Below are 20,483 nucleotides of genomic sequence, written 5' to 3'. Positions count from 1 at the left end.
CACTGCTTTCCCTTTTTTATGTTAAAGGAAAGTCTGCCACCTTGGAACTTAGGCCTATGGGTCCAGTCTCTTTTCTTTGAGCCAGTCAAATTTTATTTTGCCTTCGATGTATTTTTCAAATATTGGAAAAGTGATTCCCTTCCCCAGGTCTTTGCCCCAGGTCCAGTATCCCCAGCTCCTTCCACCAGTTCACAAGGAGTGTTTGACATGGCCATCTCCCTCCGGGCCTGCCCCGGGGGATGTGGTCACCTGGGGTGGCCAGTCCCGAACTGAACACATTTCTCTAAAGCAGTCTGTGTAGGACTGCGGATGGAGGGAGCGGCCCCTCATCTGGACCGCTCCAAGATCCCGTTAGCTTTTTGGGGTCCGATGACACATCGCATTGGGCACCAAGTGAAAATCCATCCTTTATAGGAAACCGTGGGGATAACTACAAGCCAGACAGGCGCCATCGGAGAGCTCTCGTGCTCCCTTTGGGGTTTAGTGATGGGTCATTTCTCCAGCTCGTTTTACAGGGGAGGAAACTGAGGCAAAGGGGCTTGCGGTGGGGGCTCAGAGCTGCTAGGCTCTGAGACTACAGGTCCGGAGCAGCCTTCACTGTGGCCCCCCAGACGGTCCTTCTTGACCTAGGCCCCCCAGTCCTGATCATCGCCCCGTTCCTGGCCACTAGGCCGGCTCGGCCCGCCCCGCGCTCTCGGGTCCGAGCCCTGGACCGGCCTCTGCCCCGGTCCGTGCGCCTGCGCCAGCGGGTTTCTGCAATGTTGTTGCCCTCCCGGGCCGGGCCCGGGACGGCCGGGGGCAGCGGGGGGCAACGGGGGCCCGGGACGGCCGGGGGGGCAGCGGGGGCCCGGGACGGCCGGGGGCAGCGGGGGAGCCGGGGGGCAGCGGGGGAGCCGGGGGCAGCGGGGGAGCCGGGGGCAGCGTGGCCCTCGGCCGCCCCGGACCCCCGGACCCTCCCCCCGGGGCCCCTCCGGAGCTGCGGCGGGCCTCGCATTCGGGTCCTCGGAGCCCCGATTCCCCGGGGCGGGGCGGCGCGGGGCGGGGCCGGCGCGCGGGGGGCGGGGCCGGCGCGCGGGGGGCGGGGCCGGAGCGCGGGGCGGGGCCTCGGCGCCTCCGTGCGCGCCCGCTCCTATCACATGGCCGGCGGGCAGTGTTGTGGTCACGTGCTCGGGGCGGGCCCTGACGTCACGGCCCGGGGTGGGGGCTGCGCCTGCGCAGCCGAGGGGGCGGGGGCCTGGGCTTGTTGTGCTGCCGCCCGAGAGCCGGAGCCGGAGCCCGAGCCGCCGCCGCCGCCGCCGCCGCCGCCGCCTCCCCAGCTCCCGCCGCGCCGCCCGGGCCGCCCGACCATGTCGTCCCCGCTGGTGGAGCCGCCGCCGCCCAACAACAACAACAACAACGAGGGCGAGCCGCCGCCGGCCCCGCCCGCGGGCCTCAACAGTGAGTGCCGGGGGGATGGGCGGAGGGGCCCGGCGGGGGTGGGAGCGCGCCGCCGCCGCGCGCGCCCATTGGCCCGCGGCCGGAGCTCCGGGCCCGACGGACGGCCGCGCCGGCCCGTGGCAGCCGCCCGCCCGCCCCTTCCGGCCCGGGAGCGGGCCCGGGGCCCGGGGGGCGCCGGGGCGGGGCGGGGGGCACCCCAAGGCCCGGCCCGGACACTCCTGGGGCTCCGCACCTGTGGCTGCGCCCGGGGGCCCGGCGGGGGGGGGCGCCTCCCTCCAGAATGCCCCCCCGCGGGCCGTGGCCGTGGCCTCACGTGACTGAGCCTGGACGCTGCGCGGAGGGCGGGGGGGCGGGGCCCGGGGGGGGGGGGGGGGGGGCCGGGGGGGGGGGGTGCGGCTTCAGCCCCGCCTTGGCCGCGGCCTCGCGGGGGGGGTGCCCCGGACTCGGGGGGGCCTGCCCCGGCCTCGCGGGCTGCCCTGGACTCGGGGGGCCCCGGACTGCCCCGGACTCGGGGGGCTGCTCAGCCCCGAGGCTGCGCGTGCGCGGGACCACAGCCGAAGCCCCTGTGCGTGGCACAGTCCCTTATCAGAACGATTTTGCAGCCCCCCCCCCCCCGTCACTCCACCCCTTGCCTCAGTTTCCCCTCCTGCAGCAGCGAGCCACAGAGGGGCCCGGCCGGCCCGGCGGCCGCAGTGCCCGAGGGACCCAGTGAGGATGCCACAGACGCCCTCATGCCTTGGGGGGCCCCATCACAATGATTCCTCAGTGCCCCCCCCACACCACTTGAAGACCATGAGAGCAGAGACCCATTTGGATCAGAAATGAGAAAAATGACCGAATCTGACGCCAGGCAGGACTTTATCTCTTGCCCTCTACTTGTCCGCTCTTTTTCTCTAGAACCAGAGGAATCTGTTGCTTATTACCTTTGAGTTCGGCCATAATCTGAAGGGAAATGCTAACATTTTCTCTTAAAAGTTTTTGTTCTGTTTTGTCCTTCATAACAAAATCATTTTTCGATTTGCCTTGAAAAGGAAACTCATTACAACATTGCTTCACAAAACGAAGTAAGATAGTCACTCCCCTTTGACCGCAGGCCAGAGAACACGGGGCCAGATTCAGTGAACGATGGTTGGCCTTTATGCCAGTCTCAAGGAGTTGTGAACGGCGCTGGCCAGTCATGAGCCCGCTTAGGGTCACTCTGGCCCTCCTCACCCTGCTGGAAGGGAAGCCAGCTTTACTAGAGATAGGGGAGTGCTGCTAGCCAGAAAGCCATATTGTAGGAAATGGAAGGGAGGAACCTTTGAAAAGTGATTGAAAAGAGATCTAGATAATGTTTTTAATTACTCCCCTCCTACTTCTCACTCTGGGAAATTGAGTTCCTTGCCCAGCTCCCTCAGCCCGGAGTTGAAAAAAAAACCAAATGACTATTGATTCTGCAAGTGATTTTTTTTTTAGTTCTGAGTAAACAAATATTTATTTAGTCCCCCTAGTCATCTAATCCACCAAAGCAGATGAGTTAAGGATCCTATACTAGACCTTAGAGCCTGTTTGGGGTGGGTGGGTGGGGGAAGTATGTCTTCAGCCAGAGCTCTTCCTTTCCTGGAAAGTGTTTCCTAAGGACCTGGAGGTAGAGCCTTCCCTGAGGGCAACCTGGGACCCTTTGGTGACAAGCAGGATACCTTACATCTTTCTAGCACTTTATACTAATCAGTAGTAGAACTGTCAATGTTCACAGACATCTCAGGCATGTCCTCTGGTCTCCCACAAAATAGCCTTCTTTGGACTGAGATCTCAGTTGATGGTGGCAAGCAGCATCCAGCTAGAGAATGTTAGAACAGCGGAGGGGAAGAGATTAGATGTCTTGTGAGGCCGTCGGGGATGTCTCTCCCCTAGATCATTGCTTAATGTACAAATAAAATTTCCTATTCTGATTCTAAAGAAGAAAAAGGAATTTTAATAGTTGATTTTGAATCCCTCCCACCCTTTTATTTCTCCTGAATTTAACAATTAAAATGAAATGATTATATTTATCCTTAATGTTTTCTTCAAGCACATGTCCTTTCCATATTTCAGTCAGACATTAAACAATGCTACAGTTCCAGTTAACTTGTTTGTATATAACTGGGGTAAGGTGAAACTTCATTGCATTGCAGAGGTGTGTGACCTCATGTTCAGACTGCTGGAAGCTATACCAGATTAGGAATTGGGAATGTAGCCCCCACCTGACTGGCTGTTATTGGTGCATTCCCTTTCAGATTTCTCAGTAATGTGTGAATAATAGCTAGTATTATCCCATACTTGAAAATCTCTAGGGGCTGAGCTTGGGTTGGTTCCTGTCATGATGTAGGTAGGGCCTTGTCTCCTCTGCGATGGTGTAGACAGTTCCTGAGTATTCTGGACAAAAAGGCATTGATCAACTGTTGACCCACCTGCTTGATGAGCATCTCCATTAGCCTGGTCTTCAGACCAGAGATTTTCTCTTGTAGACTCAAAATCCTAGCAAACTTGGGTCCTTAATGGAGGTGATCCCATGTTACAAAACCCCAGTTCATTGAATTTCCTGATTTAGGGGTGATCCAGAGGAATCAATGCTTCATTCAGCCATTAAGCAGAGAGCACCAAGGCATTTGTGGACATTGGAGGGGCAGCACATTGTAGAGTGGCCACCATAGTGCAGAAAATTTTGCTTCGGTGACAGCTCATTTCGGAAGAGGCTCTAAGGTGTTAGTGGGGAAAGAGCTTGGGGTTAGGGTTTAGAATGGAAGCAAGACCTGGTGGAGCCACTGGCATCCAGTACTTCCTGTGTGTGATGGGGGTAAAGCACAACTGCCTGGATCATCTGTTTCTTCATCTCTGAAATGGGGATATTAACTTGGCTTTCTATTGGACAAGGTTGGAGAGTGGGGTGAGCTTTGTCAATCGTTGATGTGCTATGGGACCGTGAGCTCTTATTGCTCTGTCCCAGTACTGTGCAGAGCCTCAGTGGTTTTCAAAGGAAGCCTTGAGATACAGCCCCTCACAGTACTCCTGAACCATATTTATTGCTAAAATAGGAAGTCCCACCTGGCAGGTTGAGGGAGCACTCTTGGTTTTAGAAAGGAATTGAACAGTTTCCAAGGAAAAGATTCCAGTCTTCTTGATGGGAGAAGGAAAAGAACTATTTATTTACTAGTCTCCCTGCCTTCTCTGACCCCTCTTCCACCCCTCCCCCCCAAATTGCAGAGCTGGTTAGTGTTAACTGGGATGGAGACAAAGCCTCATAGTGCATGGAGTCATAATTGTGAATGTCCTTAGCTGGCCATGTCTGTGGCATTCAACTGAAAACGTGCAGTTCTGAACGTAGCTAGCTTGTCTACTTAGATGCCAACTCAGCCACTCCCAGAGGCTTACACTGGAAAATGTTGTTACTGCAGAAAAGGCAAAAACCACTTTCTTTTACATACATAGAAGACCATTCCTCAAAAAAGAAGAGCAGTTGATGATTTAATCATATTTTTTATTTTAATAAAGTCCTCGGTTGAGCAAAAACTGTTTATGGAAAATTATTCATTGCATAAAGTTCACTTTTTAGGTTCCTTCCTTCCTCCTTTCCCCTCCCTTTCAGTGTCCTTGTCTAGATTCTTTAGACATTGCTTTGCCTTGTTTCTCTAGGTGAGATTGAGTCTTTTATCTTTTCTGCTCAATATTTAAACATCCTGAGGTGGATGGGGAAGGCCATCTCTGTCTCTCCTGCTAAAGCCAAATTCTCCTCTTCTGGGGTGCAATTGAATCATTGCTGTTGAGAAGCAAACCTTGAGTTCACTGAATAACAAATGAAGCCAAACACCATGACCCTCAAAGAAACTCTGCCCAATGATTTAAAAAGAAAATCATTGTATGAATTAGCTTCTCTATTTGCCAGTTTTCTAGATGTTAATTTGCAGTTTCTTAAATGTAGTTTAGGACATAGTAGCTGATCTGAATATTACATAAGGGGGAGGGATGTCATTTGTAAGTATAGTTCCACTGAAGGATAAGAATTTCTGCTTTTCTTTTGCTGTTTCTGGCTTTTTTTTTCTTATAATTAAAACATGAGACCAAAAATTCATTGAAATGAGCCAGTGGCATGGCATGAATATTTGGATGACGGAGATCTATACTCAAGATATGGGAGGGACTGGAAAGAAAGAACCTTCTGGCAGAAACCTTAATTTACCTTTTAGTATTTATAGGCCCTCCAGAAAGTTATTTAACTTCATATTTTTGATCTCTTGTATAGAATTAGGGGCTTCAGTTTGATCTTTATTTTGAACTCTGAATCAGAGTCCATAATCTCTCATTTCCTAGGTGAGGGATTGACCCTAGAGAGACAGAATGGTGTCAAGTATAGACTTAGAAGTCTGTTCAAAGACTGCTGGCTCTAAAAACTGAACAGGTGGTGGTTGTTTGTTTGTTTTCCCAGAGCTTGTTCTTTCTCCCTGTTTACAACTTTCCAGGAAATGTCAGAAATTGGGAAATCATAAATTGTGCCTATGGATTTATAGCCCTTCCCAGGATTATTCCTAGAATCTCTTTCTATGTCAAGTGACAGACCTTCCCCCAAGTCTTGCTTTTGTCTGCCCAGCCACAGTGATGAGGAAAAACATGGTGGTGTGTCTGTTTTCCCACTTTGTTCTTACTCCAAGTGGAGAGAGGATAAACAGTCCCTGCCTGCCAGGAGCTTAAATTGACCTCTGGAAAATCCATAGTACCAGTGACTAAGAGAAATTTGAAATCTTTGAGATCATATTGAGACAGTCAGAAGGTTCTGGAAGAAAATATGAATTATGAAATTATGTTCTGGATCTGAAAGAGCATTGGACTTAGGCTCCATAAAGCCAAGGCCACACCACCAGACCCGATCTGAGAATTTGACTTTTTCTTTTGTATAATGGGAATTGAAATAGTTGCCTTTTTTAAATACCTCACAAGTGTATTGATTGGAAATTGTGATTATGTTTAAAGATCTCTAATACTGGAGATCTCCCTTCCCCTGGGCTACCTATGGGAAGCAGTGCCTGGGGGGGGGTGTTGCTAGATTTGCCTGATAAGTGCCTACCAATTTCCTACACCCACCCCTAGGATTGGTTGAGGTACCTGCCTGTGGGCAATGGTTCCACCCTGACCTGCTGTTTCAAAAAAAAAAAAAAGACCCAAACCCCCAAAATAATAAAAGTTTAAAAAGTAGGCTTGCTCTGCATCCAGACATCAGGAGGTTTTTCTTTGGAGGTGATATCATTTCTCATCCCAAGTCCTTTGTATTGCTGAGAATAGCTAAGTTCTCCATAGCTGTTCATCACTTAGTATTGGTGTTACTATGTACAGTGTTCAGGTCCTGCTCACTCACTCCATTTGGCAGTTTATATCATTTCTCCAGTTTTGCTGAAATGATCCTGCTCATTATTTCTTGTATTGTATGCCATTACATTATACTGCAGCATATTCAGCTATTCCCCAGTTGATGGGCATCCACTCAATTTCCAGTCTTTGTTAGCACAGAAAGGGTTGCTAGAAAGATTTCTCTACAGGGGCATCTAGGTGGCACAGTGGATAGAGCACCGGTCTGGAGTCAGGAGTACCCGAGTTCAAATCCGAATTCAGACACTTAATAATGACCTAGCTGTGTGGCCTTGGGCAAGCCACTTAACTCCACTGCCTTGCAAAAACTTAAAAAAAAAATTTCTCTACCTAATCTCTTTTCCTTTTCCTTTGGTTTCTTTGTGGTATAGACTAGGTAGTGGTATTGCCTCCCTGTCTTGGTATGAGGGCACAGGGGTAGAAAAAGACATATATATATATATATATATATATATATATATATATATATATATATATATATATCTTACTACTATGAGGATGGTGGAATAACATTCATTAAAACTAGCCTTGCCTGAGTCTAAAGACTTTCAACTTCCCTGCATGTGGATGGTGACTGGAGTTAAGTCCTGAGGTCCAGAAACCTTCTTGATGGAGAAGATATTTTCATTGGCAAGGCCCCTCCCCATCTTCCTGTTGGCCCCACCCCCTGCAGCTATACAGCTGCCTAGGCTTTTACTAGGGTGGGTTAGACTGGAGCAGACTAGGAAGAACCCAGGCAAAAGGGAGAGCCTATGGGACAGGAGATCAGAAGAAGCAATCCCAAGGTGTGTTTCTGTGTAGAAAAAGTAGAGATTGTATGTGTTAGTGTGAGTTTATTGGAGATCCAAAATTTGTTTCTGGACTGGCTTGGGAAACTTTTTAGAGTGGAAAGCTGCTGAACCTGAACCAAGGTTTAGTCTCAATTCTGCTAACTCAGTATGTGACCTCCGGGAGCCTCTAGACCTCTTCAGCTTCATTTCTTTCTCTCCCAAACTGGTTGGACTTGACTCAAAGTTTAGACTTGATCTCAAAGGTCTCTTTTATCTCAAAACCGGTAATATTTTGTGAAGCTTACCAATCTAGACTTTTATTTGAAGTAGCTGAGTTAAGTACTTTGGGCCACATAGAGAATTTGTTTTAAATTGAGTTTGACAATAGTGGTGAACATTTGAGAAGTTCTGGTGGTTGCCTGTTTTTGTTATGTCTCAGACTGAGCAGCTGAAGTACAGTATTGCTGTAAGAGTAAGTAGAATATTTAAGAGTTGATGCTATAAACCAGGAGAAGAAGGTACAGGGCCTGATTTCCCTGTTTATTTAAGCAATGAAGATAATTTCTCAAGGGTTTTTGTTTTGGGGGTTGTTTTTTTTTTTTTTTTTTTTTACTGTGATAATCAATTTGTAGAGTGACCAGTTTTCTCCTACACTACTCCTTCAGTATTTTTGTTTGTTTTGGGGGTAGCCAGGATTGTTATCAGGATTCAGCATGTTTACATCTGTGTACAGCGAGTGGCAAATTTCTGTTTTACAGTGGTTATGACCGAAGTTATCTGGCTTGCTCAACAGGTTCCTGGGTGGAGCTACAGATGAACGGCAACAGCAATGGCAACGATGGCAATGGAAATGGGAAAAATGGGGGACTGGAACACGTTCCCTCCTCATCCTCCATTCACAATGGAGACATGGAGAAGATTCTTTTGGATGCCCAGCATGAATCAGGACAGAGTAGTTCCAGAGGCAGTTCTCACTGTGACAGGTAAAAGAGACATACATTTTTGTCATTTGTTATAAAACAATAGTTGGCCCAAAGCATTTTATGAGTTTATTCCTTCTGGCAAGTATGAAGCTGAACTTCTCAAAAAGTCAGGCTTCAATTTGGATGCAGGATGTGGCTGCCAGACATCTCCCGAGCCACCTGTGGGGTGCACATCTACACTGGAGAGCTTGGGGGGGGGGGACCACTGACTTGACTGTGAGAAACCTGAGCAGGTCATTTTGCCCATCTACGTCCCTGGACTAGGTGATGGCTTTGGCTTCTTCCGACTTAGGATTTTGCCCGCCCCCCCCCCCCCCCCCAATATAAGAGGATGTTATTGTGTTTTGGGTTTTTTTTTTTTAAGTTTTGACTGATTAATAGTTCGTTGAAATTCTTGGCTTGGCCCAGGCCCAGAGTGTTGTTTGGGATCTACCAGGGTCACTCAAGGAGGCAGGAGATAGCTTTGCTCTAAACCTCCCCTTGTATAGATGTGTCCTTGGATCCTAAATGAAGAATTTTCAGGCTCCAGACCTAGGAGGAGTCGGTGACTGGTTTGTTTTGTTTTTCTTAAAGCAAACTCAGTAAACAGTGCCTCAAGATCCAGTTCTGGCCCCACCTCCACTGGGAAGTCTCAGTGCTGGAGATCAGCCTCCTCTGCTCTGACTAGCTAAGCAGCAGCCCCTTCTGGAGGCCAGGGATCTTTGGGCTCTCTGAGTGGGCACCTTTCCCAAGGCGCAGCGGTGGAGTCAATATGGGGTGATTGAATAGAATGTGAAATAGAGGGTAGTCCCCTCCACAACTCCTCTCCCCAGACTTTGGTTCACATTGACCTCAGCCTCTTAGAAAGAGTTGGCAAATTGTTGAAAACATTTTTTGGATCACTGTATCTTCCAGCAAGCCAGATCTGATTTTCTTCCTGCCTACCAGAAAGAATTGGCCTAATTTTTTGGTGACTACCGTTTTTTATGTGATTATAGTATTGTCACTGATGGCAGCCTCATGCATTTTCATTTTGAATCAGCCTAATCGTGGTTTCTTGATCCTCCTTTGCTTTCTTCTCCTTCTAATAGTGCTTGGTTGTGAAGTAGAGAGTGCTGGTCCTAGAGGAGGGAAGAGCCGAGCTCTAGTCCAGCCAGAGGACCCTGGGCAAGTCCCATAAACTATTGGCCTTAGCTTCCTTCTCTTCAAATGAGCTCATAGAACATAGCTCCCTAAAGAGACAGACTTAGAAAGCTCTCAGCTCAGACCGGGGATTTTGTCAGTGTTAGCTCCCATTACCCGGGGGAGGATTGTGACTGATTCACCTACTCAGGGAATTACAGTATTTGATTTGGATTGGCATCCTGGCACCACCTCTTCTCTAGTGCCAGCTGGAGAGATGGTCAGGATTGGATCCCGGTCCAGGGTTTCTCCAGCATTCTTCTTACCTCTTGTGCCAATTCACATTAGTGCTCTTGTCATAACAAGAGTCTCCTTGGTGCAGAGGAAAGACCTTTGAGAACTTTGAGTCTCAACTTCCAGCCCTTAGGGATGTGTGTGGCCATGGCCAAGCCATCAGTCCTGCTTCGTCTCGATGTGTTCATCTGTCACAGGGGCAGTATTACGAATACTTAGCATGCTCTTGTATGTAAAGCACTTTTCAGACTCTTACAGCTTTGCACCAATGTCTGTTATTGTTACTATAACCTGGCCTTTGACTGTGGGATCCTAGAGCAGCATTCTTGGGGTGGATGCTCCACTCCCAGATTCTTGGGAGTAGTAATAGATTGCCAGCAGTTTCCAAATGATCCATTTGTTCCCATTGTTAAAATTGTCTTTGGGTCCTCTTGGTTCAGAGATCCTTCTCATGAGCTGGTCTTTTCATGGATGCTCTACCAAGTTGGAAAGAATTCTAGGACATTCTTGGTGATGAAATGTCTGCTTCTTGTGCCAGGGCCAGCTCAGCTAGGCTCTGGGTGGTTCATAACCTTCTAGGCTACACCAGCTCTGAGACCATCGGCTTTGAGGGCTTATCAGAGAGGCAGGAATTCCTGGGTTGGCATTAACCTCTGAGTTTTGGAATCTTTATAAAAAAGCTAATAAGCCCTGAAGTGTCTCCCTCCTTCCCAAGGTTGTTTTAGAGCTCCTGTGAGTTACTGTGAGTTACAGAGTGTTTTGCAGACTTTCAGGTCCTATGTAAATAGCTGTGTGCTTGGGATGAGCATTTGTGGAAGGGGCCACTATCCTCATGAAATCACCCAAGTTTTACTAGAAATCATTCTGACACAATTCCAAATCTTAGGATCCTTCACCTGCTTTGTTTAGGACCTGGGAGTTAAGGGACAGCCTTCCTTGGAGAGAGGAAAATGTATTTCAAAAGGATTTTATGTGCTATATTTCCAAGAGAAAAAAATGTTAGGAAGAAGGCCACATTCTTTTATTGAAAGGAAACCATTATTGGGGGGAAGGGGATTCTGAACGGTCTTGGTGCTTTAGATGAAATTTGATTTCCTCTCAGTTATTTTTTGTAAAGTACATTCTCACCAACTAATTCTGTTTATCCCCTTTTTCTTCAGCTTCCTGACATCATTGTGAGATTGTGGGGGGTATGAGGGGGTGGATATTTTGAAGTCTCCTTTGGCAAGGACATAGGCTGTAGCTTTGGGTCATTCAGTTTCTCTCCCGAAGAATGAAAACTAATGGTTCACCCTTTTTCCCCCTCAGCCCTTCCCCACAAGAAGATGGTCAGATAATGTTTGATGTGGACATGCACACCAGCAGGGACCATAGCTCTCAGGTACCTTTTCTCATTCCAAGTGAGCTATCTAGCAAAATGCACACTCCTTTTTCAGAAAAAAACTACGTTTTGCTTAATAAATAAGAGTAAAATTTTAGTCGAGATGAATGAGTCATTTGGTTTCTGACTTTTGAGCTTGGTGAGATTGAGAAAGTTCTTGGCTCTGCTTACCACAATGACATTCCCAGGAGAGAAGCCTGGGTTATTTTCCTCATCTCTAAATGAGCAACCAAGAGGTAGAGTGGCCCAGTGGATAGAACTGGCTGCAGATTTGGGAGGGCCTGGGTTCAAGTCCTAACCCTGAGGTACATTGCCTGGATCCTCTCTAGGGAGAGAAGTTGCTGGACACTGGTGCAGTCATAAGCCTCCTGTCCCCACCCCCTTTTTCCAAAGAGAGGAAGACAGAAGAGTGATGTGAGAGGGAGGGTCCCATCCTGCCCCGAGGAAAGGAGCCCTTGCAAGCCTGGCAGCAGCCTGGCAGAGCCACCAGTCCAGTGGCCCATGTCAGCTCCACCCTTGTCCTTGTTGGCGTGGTGCCCCCAGGGGCTGCATTTTACCCAAAGGAAGGTGAGCTCCAGGCCCTAGTGCAGGACGGGAGGAAGAGAGTCCCCCAGTTGGTGCTTTGAGAGGTTGGCACCTTATTTGCCCAGGAACAACATTGATGCTAAATGAATTCTGTGTTTTGGTTTTTATCAAGAAAAGAAGAATTTTTTGAAGCAGAGGAGACAGTATAACAGTTCTGGGGTTCAGTCCCCTTAATGAATGCCACTTCTCTGAAGGGCCCCACTTCCACGTGACCCCGCAGGCTCTGGGGATCACTGACTTTTCCCCAAAGGCAGTTTTGGTGCTGCCTGACCGATCTTCAAGAATTCTGGGGGAGGAGGGACAGTGAAGTGCACCAGCTGTATTTAAGCTCAGAAGTCCTTGGACAAGTTGCCCCCGATAAGACAGCAAAAAAGAAAATGTAGACAGCCATTTGGGATGGGGTGAGAAGGGACATTTGTTACATAATTAGCTTAGAAACAAAACAGTGGAGAGAGGTAAAGAAGAAAAGAACCCCTGGAAAGAACTGAATTCTAGGTTTGATTCCCACACTCAGAAGTATTCCTACTAGCTGTGTGACCTTGGGCAAGTCACTGACTTTTCCCTGGGCCTCACTTCCTCCTGTAAAATGAGGAGGCACCTGCTCAGACCACCTGTGAGATGCTGCCAGCCCTTGTGACTCTCAGGCACCCTTGCCAGAGCCAGCGCATACTTCTAATAAGTGTTTCTCCCAGGTCTCGTTAGAGCCGCAGGAAGAACTCCAAAGCTCTTTCGGTCCAGAGAAGGTCCAAGGATGGGCTGGCTCACGGCAGTGTTAGATACCAGGGGAAGAAAGAATAGAGTTCAGACTTGACTTGGAACACGATCAGGTCTGAGCTCTTGAGTTTTGACCCCAATAATAAGCAGCCGTGGCAAAGAAAGTCATCTGGCTGTGGGCTGCCCTCTGAGCGGGCTGGACAGAGCCACTTCCAGACCTCTGGGCCTGGGAGTGTGCGTGGGCAAGCCGAAACCCTGATGGCCTTCCTTCTGAAGAGATTAAGGGGTGGCTGGTAGAAGCCCCTCTCTTCCAGATGCCACCACTTCAGGACATTTCTTAGATCTCAGAAGCTAAGTTTTGGGAAAACTAAAAGCCAGTGTGTTGCTTCCCCAAGAAGGGATGCAGACTACAAAACCCACATTGGCTGAAGCTTTCAGATGAATTTGTGGCTTAAATCCATAAGCCGAGGATTAAGGGAAAATAGAGCTTTGTGCAAGGGTGTGGAGATAAGCAAGGATGGCTTCCCCTTCTGAAGGAGGACAGGAGGTCTGTGCTGGGCTGGGGGAGCCTCTGTTCTAAGCCACATTATATCCTTTAAGGGATGAATCATTTATTTATTATTATTTTTTGGATTTTTGCAAGGCAGTGGTGTTAAGTCACTTGTCCAAAGTCACCCAGCTAGGTTATTTAATTAAGTGTCTGAGGTGAGATTTGAACTCAGGTCCTCCTGACTCCAGGGCCAGCGCTCTATCCACTGTGCCACCTACCTGTCCCTAAGAGATGGATCCCTGATCCCCTGACCCCCCCCCCCCCTTCTCCCCACCTCTTATCTGAAGCCATGCTCCGAAGGTGTTTAGAGAACAGAATACGTAGGGCTCCAATGATAGTTTTTTAAAAAGAAAATGGATCCCAGATTAAGTGCCCTGGTTCAAAAGGAAACTTCTTTTTGCCTGTAGAGCCAGACCCCAATTTGAAGATGTTTGCATTGTAGTGCAAATTTCAAATAGCTTTTTAAAAGCACTTTTGCAGAGAGTTAAGAGTAGAGCCATGACCTGTGAATGGTATTGATGGGGTTGTGTGTTGGAATTAGACTTTTTCTTAGCGTTTTCTTCCTTGCTCCTTATTCCCTGCAGAACTGGGTAGATGGCCCCTCCTGGGCCCAAGCTTAGTGAAGAATCAGGTCTTAGGAGCCACCCTCTGAAAATCTCAAGGAAAAGATGGGTCACCTTTGGTCCACGGCCTTGCATCCCTCTGGCCTTGATTGTGATTTTTTTTAAATAGAAACGATATTTCTCCTCATCTGGCTTAATAAGCTAGAATGAAATCAGAAACGAAATGAAATATTCTAAATTCCTTCAGCTTGAGCCAAACTGTTTTTAGGTTCGTTTCAAATGACTGTTTCGATGCGTTTGAGCCTTGATAGCCTAAAAATATCATCTTGTAATTTTTACTTCTGATTTTGGACTTCCTGTGCTGTTTATTTTGGCTCACATTATATTCTTAAACTACTTTATTCAGGTCAGTGAAACCACTCGCATTCTTAGCAAGACATTAAATATTTATCAGGCCTTGACTTGTGGAACCCTGGTAGAAAGGCAGCCAGTATTCATCAGCATCTATGCAGTCGATCCTCTTGGATGGTCCTAATGGTAACAGCACTAAAATAACCTGTGGCCTTTTTTGCTTTCTGTCCCTGGAGCTAGCTGATCTTTATTTTCGAGGTGGTTTTCTTTTGTTTTTCTTGTATTAAAATATGAATTCTCCTTCCCAGTCTGAAGAAGAAGCTGCAGAAGGAGAAAAAGAAGTGGAAGCTTTGCAGAAAAGTGTGGACTGGGTATCGGACTGGTCCAGTCGTCCTGAGAACATCCCCCCCAAGTGAGTGACTCGGAGGCCCACCGTGAGGCCCCAGTGGAGCGCTGCTTCCCTTCATCCTCTGTTGTTGGACGCGACCATTTCCGGCTGCTCTCCTCTCCTCTCCTCACTCTTTCTCAGCCCAGGCTTCCTGACCCATTTCTCCCTCTCTTTCTTTCGTCAGGGAATTCCACTTCCGGCACCCTAAGCGTTCCGTTTCTTTGAGTATGAGGAAAAGTGGAGCCATGAAGAAAGGGGGCATTTTCTCTGCAGAGTTTCTTAAAGTATTCATTCCATCGCTGTTCATCTCTCATGTTTTGGCTTTGGGACTAGGGTGAGTACAGAGGCAATTCTGGCCTTTCTCAGTTTGCCCCTTTCACTTAATCTTGTCCTCGTCTGGCCCAGGGCTGGACACACAGTAGCCACTTACTTAGTGTTCATTGATTGTAATGCAGAGAATGGGTTTTCAAAAAAGCTTCTGGCACTCCACTTTTTTATTTCAAAGAATTTTCATGAAATTATTATTAGAGGACTTAGTTTGTGGTTTTGCTTCAGCTGGGAGGTTAAGGACTATCAACCCCATGGACTGGATACTTGTCTTTATCTTACATTCAGCATCCACACGTGTTTAAGAAACTCAGTAGAAGAGTCCATCTGGATACTCCCTTCCAGCTGTGCCTATTGGCGGCCTTCTGGTCTGCAGCAGCCGTCAGGGGGGATGTCCCGACTGGTTCTCATTTCCTATAGTCTGGGTTTGGAGACTCAGGCAAGAATAGTAGCTGTGTGACCTTGGGCAAGTCACTTGACCCCTTTGCCTTGCCAAAAACAAACAAAAAAATGGGATTGGAAAGATATAGGAGTCACTGAGTCATAGGGAAAAGTCCCTTTATGTTAAGCTTTTTATTTGTTTCACTTCTTGTAGTAACCTTAAAGATGGAGGCACTTCCTGCCTCTGATGCATCCTGACTGGGGGACCTTGGGCAGTTCACTTCCCTTCGCATTGTCCCTAGTAACTAAGATGAGAAACTACCAGCCTGGAGCAGGAATACCTCCTGGCAGGACCCTGTGACCAGGCAGGTGGCCCAGTGGACCACTGGCCTTAGCTGTTGCAGGTGCCCCTCCCTCCAAGTCCCGTTCAGCTCTGTGATAACAGAAGCAAGCTAACGTTATCTATGGAGGCAATGAGATGATCCAGTGGTTGGACGGCTAGACCTGAGTTCCAACCTGACTGGGACCCCAGGCAGGTCACTTAACTGCTGTTTGCCTCAGTTTCCTCATCTGTCAAATGAGCAGGAGATGGAAATGGTGAGCCATTTCATTATCTTTGCCAAGAAAACCCCAATGGGGTCACATAGGACTGAAAAAACAGTAATAGTTGACCTAAAGTGAAGCTGCCTTGCCTCACCCTGCCCCACTGTACTGGGGCATAGTGGAGCTGGAGAAGGCCTGGGGCTGGGGAACTTCTGCACCCCCCCCCCCACTTCCGAGTCTGAAGAGGAAACTGGAGCCAGGCTGCAGAGCTAGAGGATGGGAGGATGGTGAGGCTTGCCGTGGGCCCCAGGGGGCATCTTAGCTTCATGACCAAGCACCCATCTCTGTTGGCACCTCTTAGAACAGGGCTCTCTGACTTGCCAGCCTGCTCCAATGGAACGCCCTGTATCTCTTTTCAGCATCTACATTGGAAAACGCCTCAGCGCCCCATCCGCCAGCACCTACTGAGGGAGAGGAGAGCCTGGAGCGCCTGCCCCGTGCCGTGCTGTCCTGTCACCTTAGTGTACCTGAACTCGAGACCATTCTGAGCATGCCCCAGTCCTCGACCTCTTTTTACATATCCTCCTTCCAGCTCCTCTTGGGATTCAGTATTTTATTCGAACTCTTGGGAGGTGTTTTCATGACCTCATTTCCTTTTTGGCCTGTAAGACCCTCAGTTTCCTTCACAGAGTTTACTGTTGTTTAGAAATTTGCAAAGTCTTCTTTTCAACGCAGATGCCACCAGCAAATGATTTTTTTCCATAACCCTGTTTTTGTTGCCTCCTTTTCAATCCCACCTGAGTTAGAGCTGCAGCATTCCCATAGAAATATTGACTGCTTTAGGACAATGACCATTACTCTTTTAAAAAAGAAAACAGGTTAGCAAGTATCCTATCAAACCTTGATTTTTTTTCAAGACAAAGACAAGCTCTCAGAAACTTACAATTTATAGTTATAACAAAAAAAAAGAAAAAGAAACAAAAGTAGTCTGTGGCAATAAAAAAAATGTATTTAAAACCAGCTTTGGGGCCATTTTCTCTCAAGCCTCCTGGTGTTGACTGGCACGTTGAGAATTTACAGAAGGCTGGCTGCACCAATAAATGTTGGAGACTAAGCAGGGTAAACCCTGAAGTATGACCAGTGTGTTGACAAGAAGGTTGGTTTTGGGATGACGCAGAACCCTTCTGATAGACAGGGTCTCGGGCCTAGATGGGAAAAGAAAGATGGCATTGGGGACTTTGGGTGTTGGGAGTTTTTCCTGCTATGTGTGAGGTTGTTTTCATTTTTCATCTCTTTCCTTTTGCCCCCCCCCCCAAAGAGAAGCTCTTGAATAAGTTGTAGTTGGTTCAGTGCATTTACAGGCTTCTTAATAAAAATTTCATTTCATCTGGAGCCCTTTAATGATAGACACCCTCAGGCTTCCGGAGCTATTCCGAGCCTTCAGGCTGCTAGCTGGAGCCGTCCTGGGGTTGGGGAGCAGTCGACCAAGTTCTGAAATGCTGCCTCTTTGGGCTCCCACTTGGGACTATTTACTGTACAATCTTCCCCAGGGCAATGCTAGGGACCCCTCAAGCAGGATTTCCCCTGAGGCTTCCTGCTCTTGGTGACAGAATTCTTCATTTGGGGAACACAGCCTCTTCTTCAGTGATACTTTCCTTCTTCAAAATGTGAAGCTTTAGTACCAAATTGTTAGGAAGCGTCAGGATCACCAGTGTCCTCAAGTAGATGGGATTGGATTTCAGAACATGTAGCATGACTCTGAAGGATGCTACTCTCTTGTTTGATATAGAAATAATTACCGTTTATGTTAATGGACTTTCACATTGGCCATTTAGAGAACCACTGTTCATTTGAAACTAGCGATTTGCTCATTTACTTAGTGCTTTAGGTAGCTGTGAGTAAAATACTAAGACAAGCAGTTAGGCCAATTTGCAGAAACTGTTCCATCCAACTGCATTCCACATCACGTTTTATAAAGTGGATGTGTTTTGGCAGAAATGAATAGACAGTCCAAACACAGAATTCAATTCTTAATGGACTCGTTTGTAGTAGTAAAACTGGCTTTGGCAAGTGTGAGATAACTCCTTGGTTAGGCTTACATTTGTTTTCTCTTAGCATTTGAGAAATCATGGTAGTGTGTGAGCCAGGGCCAAAAGAAAAGCAACAATTAATTCTTTTTAGATGTCTTTGTTATTTCTCTTCTCCATCTGAATTCTGAATGTGGTAACACTTGATTTGCCTTCTGCAACCTATTTATTTCAAATATGTATCTTGGATTTTAGTTGGAGGTGAAAGGAGAAGTCTGGTGTGGCTATTCACAAGATGGCATTGAATCTATGGTTTCAAAATTAGATAAATGGAAAAGGCTAGTTTACTCATAAGGACTAATGAATGGCACCTTATTTTGTATTAAAATTGGCACAGTTCAGAGGTGGAGGGAGGAGAAGATTTCTATTTAAAATTGGGCACATCTTCAAAAGAGAAAGAAATGCATCAATCACCCTTTACAGGTTAAGATTGGTTGGTTTTTATCTGTAGTGTGTTTAAAACTTGATTATCTTTACAGCTTTTTAACCATTGAAAATAAATCCATCTCTGTCCTCTTATTTCTCCAGTAGCTGTGAAATCAACTGTTTTTGGAATCTTTCTTAAATAAAAGTGGCTAGAGCTTGTTATCAGAAGATGATACAAGGCAGTATTTATTGATAACCATGCTAGAGGTTTGCGGTGGAAGTCTTGGTCTCCCAAACTTTGAGTGAACAAAAAACCAGATCAATGTGTAATCGGAAAAGGGTTTCAACTGTTAACAGTTGAAGTATTGTAAAGATAAACGTTGTTTTAAAAGCTTTATACCTGTTTACAGTTTTGGAAATAAATGCAGGCTTCATTTTTCTTATGTTTAATGAAAACTGGCTTAATATTTGTAAATAGGATCAAGAGTAAAATTGCATAAACTCGCACATTGAAAAATGGAGCAAGTTAGTGTGTGTAGCAGAGCATCGACTATTGGGGGAAAATGAGAAATGGAAGACCACCATTCAGATTCATTCAGCAAATTGAACCATTTGATGAAATGATTGGAATTAACTGAGCCAAAGTGATTCTGCATTCTTCATCGATTTAGTTATTAGCACTTTGTAACAATATATACAGTTTACAGTATGTGTAGAAGTTGTAGTTATAAACATTTTGTGCCATTAAAGCTCTCACAAAACTGGGTTTTTCTATTAGTAAATCATTTCATGCCCTGGGTTTTTTTTGTTTTTGTTTTTTTGGTTTTATTTTTGCTTGGGACATAAAAGAGATCAGAAGTTGGGTATGTCTGCTTTTAATCTTTGATACCTTCACTTACCAACGACTTGGCCATGGGCAGGGAACATTCAGCTGATTTCAACCCTCCTAGAAATAGCAGGGTAATGTAGCTGGAGGGCTGACTTAGAAGTGGGGAAGCCCCGAGAACCCCTGGCTAAGGGGATTTCACTTCTTGAGCCCCTCTGAGTCTTCAAGACAGAGTTGCCAAGAGGTGCTGGCTGAAGGTAGACCAATGAATATTACAGTCCAGACAGACCCTGTCCCCCATAACATCCATGGGCTCTATGGGAAGGTCCTCATGCTTTCTGGCTCCTAGCTGCCCCAAGAAATCCTTCTGTGTCTGCAGCTTTTGTTTGTTTTTGTAAGGTAATAGAGTTAAGGGACTTGCCCAAGGCCACACAGCTAGGTAACTATTACATGTCTGAGACTGGATTTGAACCCAAGTCCTCCTGACTCCACCACCTAGCTGCCCCTGTCTCTGCAGCTTTTGCTTAAAGACCTTCAGAGAACTATCCTAGGGCCAGTCCTATGAGTTAGGGAGATGGTCCTTCTACTTAAATGGCCTTAGTGGTGGCTGCAGCTCAAACCTGATCACCTCATGGCCAGGTTCTGGTGATCAGCCTTGCCACGGTAAGCTCAGGCTGCTGTTGGGAGGGCAGATGCAAAACTGGTTGATATAGGTGGCATCTCCCAGATACTACGAGGCCTCCTATCACAATCACCTATTACTAGCCAGAGGCATTGTACTGCAGAGAAGGGCTTAGGCTGCTGAGTCTGCATCTTGGATTAAAACCTAGGGCTACCATCTTCCAGTTTGTGGTCCTCTAACCAATACCTACCACTGTTCCCAAATTGCAACCAAAGGGGTAGGCTCCCCAGAATGAGTTGTATCAGTGAATGGCTGGGCTTGAAACTTGGCTGTCTAGCAAATCTACTCTTGAGGATGCTATAATCATTCATTGGTGTTCACCAAAGGTGAAAAGGGTGCACTCCTTTAAAATATGATAATGGGGGGGGGTGGAGATAAGAGTTTGTTGTGAAACCGCAATACTTCAAGGAATCGGGTTATGGTTCTAAAGTGTACATATTGAGAATGAGGGCAGTGGGGCCTGGAGTCGGGAACTCCTTCCTGAGTTCAAATTTAACCTCACTAGCTTGGTGGGCAAGTCATTTAACCCTGTTTGCCTTCATTTCCTCATCTGTTAAATGAACTGGGGAAGGAAAGGGCCAACCGTTCCAGTATCCTTGCCTAGAAAACCCCCAATGGGGGTCATCCAAAGTTGAACATGACAGAAACAACAAATTGAGGGACTGAGAAGAGTTTCCTAACTAATGCTTTTCAGTGCTGTTGGGCCAGTCCTTTTGTAAATGACACTATAGTTAAGGGAATAAGAAGCCTTTATTGAGCATTTGCTAATGTGCCAAGA

At 47.1% G+C, this 20,483-nt stretch overlaps 1 protein-coding gene across 3 annotated transcripts; it reads left to right on the top strand.

Annotated features, from left to right (window-relative positions):
- Positions 1 to 1,313: 1,313 nt before the first annotated feature.
- Positions 1,314 to 18,961, top strand: BNIP3L (BCL2 interacting protein 3 like). 3 transcript variants are annotated; one of them, XM_074195218.1, is made up of 6 exons: positions 1,314 to 1,437; positions 8,377 to 8,566; positions 11,270 to 11,342; positions 14,414 to 14,517; positions 14,678 to 14,827; positions 16,164 to 18,961. In XM_074195218.1, the coding sequence occupies exons 1-6, from the start codon at positions 1,347 to 1,349 to the stop codon at positions 16,210 to 16,212; spliced, it is 657 nt and encodes a 218-aa protein (XP_074051319.1). In that variant the 5' UTR covers positions 1,314 to 1,346; the 3' UTR covers positions 16,213 to 18,961. The 3 variants fall into 3 exon arrangements, with proteins under 3 accessions (XP_074051319.1, XP_074051316.1, XP_074051325.1); XM_074195215.1 differs by lacking the exon at positions 1,314 to 1,437 and adding an exon at positions 7,473 to 7,598 and having other exon boundaries at positions 8,342 to 8,566; XM_074195224.1 differs by lacking the exon at positions 1,314 to 1,437 and adding an exon at positions 7,516 to 7,598.
- The last annotated feature ends 1,522 nt before the right edge of the window (positions 18,962 to 20,483 follow it).

Source organism: Macrotis lagotis, chromosome 1 (assembly GCF_037893015.1).
Source record: "Macrotis lagotis isolate mMagLag1 chromosome 1, bilby.v1.9.chrom.fasta, whole genome shotgun sequence".
Lineage (NCBI taxonomy): Eukaryota > Metazoa > Chordata > Mammalia > Peramelemorphia > Peramelidae > Macrotis > Macrotis lagotis.
The sequence above is the reverse complement of the archived record's forward strand: the minus strand, read 5'-3'. Positions and strand labels throughout refer to the sequence as shown.

Excerpts from the sequence above, each read along its gene's own strand:
- BNIP3L (XM_074195218.1), top strand. The coding sequence starts at position 1,347 with ATGTCGTCCCCGCTGGTGGAGCCGCCGCCGCCCAACAACAACAACAAC. Across the intron at positions 1,438-8,376 it reads CCCGCCCGCGGGCCTCAACA|GTTCCTGGGTGGAGCTACAG; the intron begins GTGAGTGCCGGG and ends CTTGCTCAACAG. Across the intron at positions 8,567-11,269 it reads GGCAGTTCTCACTGTGACAG|CCCTTCCCCACAAGAAGATG; the intron begins GTAAAAGAGACA and ends TTTCCCCCTCAG.